This window comes from Sus scrofa, chromosome 8, assembly GCF_000003025.6.
Source record: "Sus scrofa isolate TJ Tabasco breed Duroc chromosome 8, Sscrofa11.1, whole genome shotgun sequence".
Taxonomy (NCBI): domain Eukaryota; kingdom Metazoa; phylum Chordata; class Mammalia; order Artiodactyla; family Suidae; genus Sus; species Sus scrofa.
Window position 1 is genome coordinate 443689 of NC_010450.4, and position 9981 is coordinate 453669.

General features: G+C 66.3%; 1 protein-coding gene across 1 annotated transcript; it reads right to left on the reverse strand.

The window, feature by feature from the left end:
* Window positions 3488-7141, reverse strand: SPON2 (spondin 2). Its single transcript, XM_021100861.1, has 6 exons — window positions 6800-7141; window positions 6254-6479; window positions 5670-5893; window positions 5409-5600; window positions 4823-4997; window positions 3488-3858 (listed from the first exon to the last, which is right to left on the reverse strand). Exons 1-6 carry the CDS (start codon window positions 7124-7126, stop codon window positions 3674-3676), a joined length of 1329 nt encoding a protein of 442 aa, XP_020956520.1. The 5' UTR covers window positions 7127-7141; the 3' UTR covers window positions 3488-3673.

Here is a 9981-nt window from a genome sequence, read left to right on the forward strand (position 1 = left end):
CCCTGCAGCCAGAACTCTTTCTTCGCATTTGAAGGGCAGTTTTGTAAGATATTGGATTCCTGGTTGATGGATTTTTTTTTCTTTCTGCACTTTTAATACATTGGTCTTCAGCCCCCAAAGTTTCTGATAAGAGGTCCAGTAATATTATCCCCAAGGATCTCTCGTGTGGGACGGTTTGCTTCTCTTGCTGCTTCCGAGACTCTTTGTCTTCTGAACCTTTGGTTGTAACACGTCTTCGTGGGCATCTCCTTGAGCCCATTTTACTTGGAATTCTTTCAGCTTCTCAGACGTTTGTGCTGACGGCTCTCTTCCCATTTCAGAGAGTTTCGCCGCAGGTCTTCAGACGACCTCTGGACCTTCCCGCAGCGTCTCTGTTGACGTGTCCGACGGTGTCACACGGTCGCTTCGGCTCTTTCCTCTGTCCTCTGATCTTTGCTCGTTCCATTCCTCCGACACGGCCGCTTCCACTGCCTTTTCTTCAAGGCCACTGATCTTCTTCTACCTGCTAACATCGGCCCTTGAATGCCTCTAGTGGATTTTAAATTTCAGTTCTTATGCTTTTCAGCTCTAGAATTTCTCTGGGTTTCTTTTGGGGGCTTCCCTCTCTTTATTGGTATTTCCATTGGTTTCTTGATTTTTTTCCATATCTGTAATCCTTTGAACGTCTTTAAAACAAGGTTTTAAAGTTTTTGTCCGGCGTCTTTGCCATGAGACATTTTTCGGGGTCGCCTTCGGATCCGTTTTTTCCTTCGGGCAGGCTGTGTGGTCCCTCTTTACCTTTAGGCCTTGTGTCGTCGTGGTCGCTGTCGGACCCTGGACTTGGGAATTAATGATGTGGTGACGCCTCTGGAAATCGGATTAGCCTCTTCTCCAGGGTTTGTTGTTTTGTGTTATTGTTGGTATTGTTTTTAAATTTTTTATTTTATTTTTTTAGGGCCACAGATGTGGCCTGTGGAGGTTCCCAGGCTGGGGGTCAAATCGAAGTTACCAGCCTTCGCCACAGCCACAGCCGCACAGGTTCCGAGCCGCGTCTCTGACCCCCACCACATCACCGCCAACCCCCGCAGCTCCACCTGCCTCACCACCCCCCACACCAGCCCCAGGACCAGCACCTCCACCTTCATCACCACCAGCAGGCACAGCAACGCCAGGCCCGCCAGCCCCAGCGGCAGCGGCGGCCGCTCTGTTCCAGCCCCTCTTCCTCGGAGCCCGAGCAGCGCCGTGTCAACCAGGCTTCCCCGGCAGGTTTACTTCATCATGTGCCGTCTTCATCGGCCCGAACGCACCAAGGCTGTTTCTGAGCCCGCGGTAGGGCCCGGGCCCTTGCCAGGGGCCGCCCTCTGGGTGCCGGCCCGAGAGGCTTCTGCAAAGGCACCTCCACGCTGACTGGAGCTCCAGGGTCTGAGCTCCTGTGCGGGCAGTAAACGTCCTGGCCCCGCGATGACACGCATCACTGCCCCCCAGCCCCGCCCAGAGCCCTGCGCCAGAGGGTCCCCGGTGTCTTCCCAGCCTCTCCGTGTCCTTAGGAGACGTCCCCTGTCCTGCAGTGGCACCGGGTTTTGGGACTCCAGTCTGCAGTCCTGGCCCGTCTGGAGGGCGCGGGCTGTCTCCTCGGGGCTACACCTGTGGCCGTGGGGGGTCCGTGGCACACGTGCGTTTTGAGCTGGGGTCTGGGGACATGGCCACACGCTTGGCTGGTCTCCCGCACGATCGTCCCGCTGTCACTGGCTCGCGGCTCTCCTTTGTGCTGCCGTCTCCCCTGACTTGGGGTGTCGTTTCCCCATCTGGTGGGTTTTAATTTGAGTCCCTGTCATGGCGGGAGTGCTGCGTCCCGGGTGCACAGCACAGCCGCCAGGCCGCGTTCCATGAGCGTTTCCTCCAGGAGCCTCAGGGTGTTCCCTGGGCGTCTCAGGCCTCGGTCGTGACTGCAGACCTCAGGCCCCTGCGAGCAGGGGCTTCCGTTTACGAATATGCTCGGGAAGGTGCCTTCCTGGCGCGAGCTGCAGGCTGGAGCGCTGTGCCCTTGGAGAGCCGGCGGTGGGCGTGCAGGCCCCTGTGCTGGGGTGTGAGGGCCTCAGACCCCAGGCTGAGGGTCCCGAGGTCAGGGGGGCTGTTCGGCGTGGAGGCAGCCTGGGGCGGGGGGGCGCCCGCCTTTTGGTCAGTGCCTTAAGTGAGGGCACTTCCCTTGCCTGGTACTTTTAGGGACTCGGCATCAGGACTCCTGCAAAATGGATGATGTGGATCAAGCTCCTTCACTCGGAGGCGCTCGCCAGGCTTCGGCAAGGTGGCCCCTGCCCAGGGCAGCGATGGCCGTGCTCCCAGGCTCTCCGGGAGTCTGGCTGGCTGGCCCTTAGCTGGCGTGCAGGGAGGCAGACTGGGGGCTCGGGCACAGCACCTGGCAGGGTCCTTCCTGGCCTCTGGGGCTGGTGTACGTGCTGGCACCCCCACGGGCAGCGCTGCGCCCAAAACTCTGAGCCCATACATCCTTGGAGAACACCCGCTGGGAACCTTCTGCAGACAAGTCTCCTCTCGGCAAACGCGGTCTGTCCATCAGGCTGTCTGGGCAGCAGCTGGGCTTCCGTCCCAACCGACTGGGGACAGATGGGTCGCAGGCAGCTGCTTGAACACCTTCCTCCCCGAGGTCAAGGGTCAAGGTGACCCCCGGGGTATAAATCTGCGGTGGGGAGGAGGGGCGGAGGGAGCCTGAGGGTCAGTTCATGGGGAGGAGGGCCGAGGGGGAGGGGTGCCAGCAGAGGAGAAGCAGAAGGGGCACCGCCCCCAGGTCACCTGGGTGTGTGTCGCGGGGGTCGGGGGAGACCTCTTCCCTGGTGTGTCCTTCAGGCAAGCAAGGAGGAGGAGCTGGGCGGGGAGGGGAGGCCACGGGCCACTCTCTTCGGGGGAAGAAACAGCCAGTCTGCTGGGAGGACCGGCGGGGGGGGGGGGCACAGAGGGGAGAGCGGAGACGGGGCTCCCACAGCGGTGTGCAGGGCCAGGGGACATGGACAGGTCACCTTGATGGCCTATGGACGGCCCCAGCCGCCCAGACAGGAAGGAAGGGGTGGGCGAGGGGGTCTGCACGTGGGGGCGGAAGGGCTGGAGAATCGGAGGAGCAGACTGAGGGCGGCCGGGCGGTGCTGCGGCTGAGGGGTCTCGTTCTCCAGGGGGCCAAGCAGGAGACGGAGCGGTGGCGCCGAGCAGCTGTCCCCTGAGGGTCCAGCCCAGGATCTGCGCAGCGGGACCAGGTCAGGGCGCCGAGCTCGGACAGGAGCCAGGCGGCGAAACCGCGCGGCCTCAGGGCGCCCCTGCGAGGGGAGGGGCCTGGGAGCTCAGCGGCCTGGGGGAGGGGACGCCGCGGCCCCGGCGGCTGTGCGCGTGTGTGTCCCGCGCGGGTGCCACGCCTCCCGCTGTGGGGACACTCGCCCCCGGTGGGCTGGCTCTGCCCTCGCCCAGCGCCCGACAGGCGGCTCGAGACAGACGAGACGACAGCCCTGGCCGGAGACGGCGATCTTTATTCAAGAGCGGGGATGGGGACGCAGCAGGTCGCCTCGGTCTCCCGCCGGGGACCCGCTGCAGCGCCGCCTGGCGGCCGGGCCTGAGGTAGCGCGGGTGCGCGGAGCGCGCGGGCGCCGAGCGCGAGGCCGCCGGGGCGCGGGCGCGGGCGCGGGCGCGGCTGTCAGACGCAGTTGTCCGGGACGCACTCGGCCTCCTCCTCCAGCCCCGGGCACGGCGCCCCGTGGTTGGCGGGCTGCACGCGCACGTAGCGAGTCCTGCTCCGGGCTCCCAGCTGCCCGCACGGGCCCGCGCACAGCCCCCAGGACGACCACAGGGAGACCTCGCAGTCCAGCGGCGTTTCTGGAACTGGAGGAGCACAGGGAAGCCTGAGGCGGCGGGGCTTCGCGCCGAAGGGGCGGTGGTCCTGGCCCCCACCTCCAGGCTGCGGGCGGAGCTTGATCGCACGGGCGCGGTTTGGAGTGGGCCACAGGAGGTGCCACCAGACACCTCCTCAAAGCCACCGGGGCAGTTCCCGGCGCGGCTCAGCGGCTAACGAACCCGACTGGCATCCATGAGGACGCGGGTTTGATCCCTGGCCTCGCTCAGTGAGCTGCGGTGTAGGTCCAGGTCGCGGCCAGGCCCGGATCTGGCGTGGCTGTGGTGTAGACCTGCAGCTGCAGCCCAGATTTGACAGCCTGGGAACTTCCATATGCCGCAGGTGCGGCCGAAAAAGAAAAAAAAAGCCACGGAACTGCCTTGGGTTAATGTTTCTGCGCTGAGAGGCCCAGGGCGAGGGGAGGAGGGAGGGAGCAGGGGATGCTGTCGTGAAAGGCGCCCCGGGGGCAGCGGCGGCGGGTCCAGACCCCAGCTCTGCTGTGCCAGCTGCTGAGCTGGAAGCTGACCGCAGCGGAAGCGTGGCCCCGCTGGCCCAGTACGCGGCACAGCTGTCCCTCAGCGGCTGGGTGGGAAGGTCCTCTGGCGAGGAGGCACCCTGGGGGGACCCTCGGCCCTTGTGGGGGCGCCTCTGTGAAAGTGGCGGGTGTGGCTTCACAGGTGCTCCTTCTTGGGCAGCTGAGGTGGACACTCACTTCTGAGGGCTACTTAAGGGTGAGAAGCAAGAGCTGGTGCAGGGGCTCCGGAACAGCGGCTGCCCCGTGCCGTGGAGCCTGAGCGAGTCCCCAAGTGGCACGTCAACCTGCCTGGTGCTCTTGCTCCCACGTGGCCAGTGGTGGATGTCACGGCTGCCCAGGAGCCTGAGCGCTTGACTCCCGGGATCAGACATGTGACGTGCAGGGCGGGCCGTGGGCCCTGTGGTGAGAACCGGGCTTACCTGGGAGGCTGTCCACGATCTCATTGCCCCCGCCCGCCAGGTCCAGGGCGGGCGGGACGAAGGCCCTGGGGCTCTGCCGGAGCTGCACCAGGGTCACTCTGGCGATGGGAGGCAGGGCCTTCAGCCGCGGGTAGAAGAAGGAGTTTGCGGGGTGGTTGGGAGAGGAGGCTGTAATCTGGAGGAGACGCGGCGTCAGCACGGCCCAGAGAACCCAGGAGCACCTGGTGTGCGCTTGGCCCTGGGCGTGGGGCGGCCCCAACCTGGGGGTCCAGCAGGACGGGGAGGAGCAGACCCTGGCCGGTCCCCCTCTGAGCCCGGCCCCCGGCCCCCTCCTCAGCAGCCCACAGGGCACATGGCCCCCCCGCCTGGGAAGCAGATTGGGTCCGGCGCTTCCAGACCCAGCCCTCTGCCCTCCCTGCGCAGCCGCTGCTCCCAGCGGGCACCCCCCCACCACCCCGTTCACTGGGATGCATCTGCCCAGGTCTTCTAAACGAAGGGCAGAGCGGGGCCCAGAGAGCTGCCCCTCACGGTGGGTGGTGCCATCGCCGGCCTCCTGGGGGGAATGGCGGGGCCGCTGTCCCCTCACCTCGGTCACCGTGTCCTGCGGGATAGTCGCGAAGTTGGGAGAGGAGAAGGTGAAGCCGCTGTCGGTCCCGGCGTCGTAGGGGTGGAGGTCCACGGCCACCTGCTCCCTCCAGTGGTCCCCGTCACACAGGTCCAGGCTGTCGACGCCCACAAACCAGTCGGGGCTGGGAATGATGCGGACTGCGAAGGACACCTGGGGCCGAGTGCTCAGTGGGCGCCCCCCCCCCCGCCCACGCCCCCCCCCCGGCACCTCCCCACTCACGAGCGAGTGCCTGGAGTGGACCTCCAGCTCCGTGGAGGTCTGCCCGGTGCCGCTGGGCACGGCGGGGGCGGAGAACACGCCGTGCACGCTCTGCAGCTTCTCCCCGGCCGCCTCCATCTCCCTCATCAGGGCCCAGGCCTCGCCCCGCTCCACGAAGTCCCTCAGCCCATTGCTGACATACTGGTCCTTCCTCCACAGGCTGTAGTCAGAGCTGTGCGCTGCCCCTGGGGACGCGGCTGCGTGAGCCGGAGCCGCCGCCCAGGCCGGGACGCTGACCCTCCTCCACTGGGCCCGAGCACGGCCACCTGTCACGCACGCGGGTGGACGCCTTGCGGGGGGCCTCACCCTGCCCGGTGCCTTGGCCGCGTGACCAGCGTCCAGTGGGCCCTTCCCCTGACCCTGGCCGTGCTGCCCCGCCACATCCCCAAGCCCAGGACACTGCTGCCGGCACACAGTAGGCGCTTAGCAGGCGCTTCTCGCATCGAGGTGCATTGGGTGAGCGTGCCCTCAAAACTGTGACGTGCAGGGCGCCCGTCGGGTGACAGGCCCTCCTGCAGGACATGTGGAGGTGGGGCGGCACTCACCCAGGAGGGCAGACCACTGCGCGGGCGGGCGGAACAGCGGGTACTGCTTGGGGAAGGCCGCCTGGCTCCACTTGCCCGTGAAGGTGATGCCATACTTGGCCAGGGGCTGGGCCGTGCACACGGACTCTCCTCCCAGCGGCTGCCCGGCAGCGGTGCCAAGAGAGGCCAGGAGGAGGGCCCAGAGGGCGCGGGCCCGGGGGGCGACCGCACTCACGGTTCCCATCACCTGCGGGGAGAAGGAGGGCCCTCGCTGCGCCGCGGTCCTGACACACGGGGGTGCCGGGCACACCCCCGTGCTCCCGTCTGGGCTCCTGACCCCGAGGCTGGAAAGCCGGTGTTGGCAGGTCACGCCTGGCACGGCAGCTCAGAGCGGCTCGGCGCCCGGCGGCTTTCCCCGGCCACACGCCTCTGCATCTGGCGTCTGAGAGAGCCTGGGGACTGCTGCGCCCTGACGCGGTGGCACACGCAGGCCCCTCCTGGGGTGCTGCGGGTTTCTGAGCTGGGGGACAGAGCTGGGAGGGCGGCACACGCACATGCAGTACTCACCCAGCAGGACCGACGGGAGGGGCTGGCAGCCGGGCTGTGGGCGGCCAAAGGTCCCCGCAGGCGCCCAGAGCTCCAATTTATGCCGCGGTCAGCGCCCGGGCGGCCAATGAGGCCCCAGGGCCTCCACCGCGGAGAGCGCTGGATGGGACGCGGGGAGAGGGAGAGGAAGGGGCTGGGTGCCGGAGCGCCTGGCCGCCCGCCGGCCTCTGACGCCGAACAGATGCCGCTCGGGCTGAGGTCACTCCTCCCCTGGGCGGGGGCCACTCGCCGCACCCCTTCCTTTGTCTTCCCCTGGCCCTCCCCTCCCCCCAGTCCCCTCCTTCCCATCAGGCCCTTCCTAGTGTCTCCCTAGAGGTGGTGCCAAAGCCAGCAGGGAGAGCCGGGCTGCGCAGCCAGTGCGTGCCGCCCTCAGGACGGGGTGGGACGAGGGGGCCCCTTGGCAGATGCGGTCCCAGCTGGGGGGCAGCAGGGGAGGTGTCCGGCCCTGGGCTTTGGGTTCAGCAAGCCCTGCTGCCTCCTTCCGGTTCACAGGGCGGTGCGGAGTGGCCGTGCTGGCCAAGCTGCTGGCCACTGTCCCTCCGAGGGGCATCAGAACCCCGCAGCTGCCCGCCCCCTCCCCAGGCCCCCGGCGTCCTCCTTGGGGGAGAGCCCCAGGGACTCAGGGAGGCAGCAGGGGCCGTGGCAGAGTCTGGAAAATGCTCCCAGACCCTGGTCACGGGGTCAGGAGCTGGGAAGCCAAGGCGGTGAGTGGTCTCACTCGCGGGAGCCTCCCAGGGAGCTTTAAAGCTTGGAAGAAAGCGCTCTGAATTCTGAAGCCATGGTAATGGTTTACATGTTCCCCCAAAGAGAGAAAAGAAACAGAATCAACAAGAATAGAATGCAAACAAAAGCAAACGATCGAACCGTGTTTCAAGGAAATGACATGCCTGTGGGAAAGGGGCTGCAAACCCGGGCCTCAGGCCGCAGGCAGAGTCCGCCTTGGTGGTTCCCCAGCCTGGTGGGACCCCTTACGCTCCGAAAAATCACAGACCCCAGGAGCGCCTGTGTCGGGGGGTGACATCAGCCGACCTCGCCCTGTTGGGGACCCTCATGGAAACACTCAGGACACTTTTACTGACTCACTTTAGAGTGAAAATAAACTGATTACGCAGCAGCATAAACAGAAGAGATTTACAGAAACAACCATCTTTTTCAAAAAGAGCCTCTGCGAGGAAGCGGCTCGGGTGGCTGTCTGTCTGTCTGTCTGTCTGCCTGGGGGACCCGGCCGGAGGCGCTGGTGGGCGTCCCGCAGAAAGGCCCGCCTTGGGCCGACGCGACACGAGGGACGCTGGCTGGACGCCAGGGTGTGCCTCGGGGCTCCTGGGGAGTCCCTACACCCTGGAGAGGGCACGAGTGGAAAGGGCCGAGTGTCTGCTCACGACCTGTCCTTGGAGAGACGTGGGAGGTGGGCCTGGACCCCACCCCCACCCCCTGCTGGCTCAGGCGCAGCCTCAACAGTGGGGGCCTTGGGGCTGGCCCCATGTTACAGGAGGCTCCCCTCCACCACCCCGGGGCTCCACCTCCGTGTGCTGCTGGTGGAGACTGAAGGCTGGGACCCGGGCGGGGCCGGGAGGAGGGTGGCCAGGGGCACGTCCTTTGGTGGCGGTATGTCTGCCAAGAGCATGCCTGAGAGGACACTCAGGACACATGGGGCGTGGTGAGGGGCCAGTGTTTGGCTCTGCTCAGAGGGGGCACAGAGGGAGACCTGGGGCCAGGGGACCTGCGGCGGGGAGCCTGGCCAGGCGGGGTGGGCTCACACTGGTTCTGGACTCCCTGCCGGCCGCTCTGGCCCTCAGCCTCTTCTGCTGACCCGGACGCTCCCGCCTGTCTCCCACTCGGGCTCGGGTAGAGCAGCATTTGGGGAGCATCTACTGCCTGCAAACAGAAGGCTGCTCTGCACACAAGGTGCCCCCCCGCCCTGTAAGTCTGTCCATTCGTTAACACCTCCTGGGGCCCGGCCCTGGGGACACAGAAGTGACCCACAGGCAGTGCCCCTGCTCTGGGGCCGTGGGCTCTGCAGACCGGAAGCGTTTTGCAGGTTGCGTTCTTATGTGGGCTTGGTTGTTCGGTGACCCTCAGGCCAGTCACTCCGGGGTCGCTGTAAGTGACTCCTGTAAGTCACTCCGGGGTCAGTCACCTCAGGGGGCTCCAGGGGGACCAGGCTCGGGGCTGAGGCTGTGGCCCAGCCTCTGCAGACCCCCGCCCCTGCCCCGACTCAGCCACCTCCCCCCTCGCCTCCGAGTGGCAAAGTCCTGGGTACACCCTGCTCCCCAAGGTCTGAATCTCCCAGACCCCCACGACTCTAACGGCTGCAGCGGCCCCCCGAGCCCTCGCCCCACCTCAGAGCCTCTGCAGCTCAAATTAGCGACAGCAGACAGCACAGGATGAACGCCCGCCCGCCACCAGGCCCTGCCAGGCGTTTGCATTTTAAAGGGTGCCTTTAAGTCTCGGCTGGCTGCGGGTGGGTCTGTGCTGCCCACACCGGCCTCAGTGGGCGTGGAGCCTGCAGGCGTCCACGCGATGCTGTCACCCTGTGCCCAGGGCTGTGGCGCTCTGGCAGCGGGGCCGGAGACAAGGGCTCTTTCAGGGCCGGCCCAGGACAGGCCCACCCAGCGCCCCGGGGACACGCTGGCTCCTCGGACGCACACAGGCCGGGAGTCTGGCTCCCCTGGGGCATGGGGGACAACAGGCACGCATTTGTTTGCTGGTCTGTCCGCTCACCAGACGCTGACCAAGGGCCCGGTTCCTGCCAGATGCCGCAGCGGCTCACACATGCTTTCCACCCCTGAGGCTGGACCTCCTAGCCGCCACCCGCTCCGCTCCTCCGCCCCCGGGCGTGGCTCCCCCTGCAGCTCCCTCTACCCGAGGGGGTCCCCAGGGCCTGGTCAGCAGCCGGCTTACAGTCCGGCGCCTGCAGGGACAGGGAGGGGCCTCAGGAGCCCGCGGTCCTGCTGCCTGGACGAGCCTCCGTCTGGCCTCACCCCTTCTGGCCTCAGGTCTCCCCCAGCAGCTTTTCGTCTTCTGTGTTTCTTCTTGGACATCCCGCAGCACCGGGGCTCCCGGGCCAGGAATCGGATCTGAGCCGCAGTCGCGACCTAAGCTGCAGCTGCGTCCACACCAGATTCTTAACCCACTGTGCTGGG

Excerpts from the sequence above, each read along its gene's own strand:
- SPON2 (XM_021100861.1), bottom strand. The coding sequence starts at position 7,126 with ATGGGAAGGAGGGGACTGGGGGGAGGGGAGGGCCAGGGGAAGACAAAG. Across the intron at positions 6,480-6,799 it reads CCTCCCGTCGGTCCTGCTGG|GTGATGGGAACCGTGAGTGC; the intron begins GTGAGTACTGCA and ends TTCTCCCCGCAG. Across the intron at positions 3,859-4,822 it reads GATCGTGGACAGCCTCCCAG|TTCCAGAAACGCCGCTGGAC; the intron begins GTAAGCCCGGTT and ends GTGCTCCTCCAG.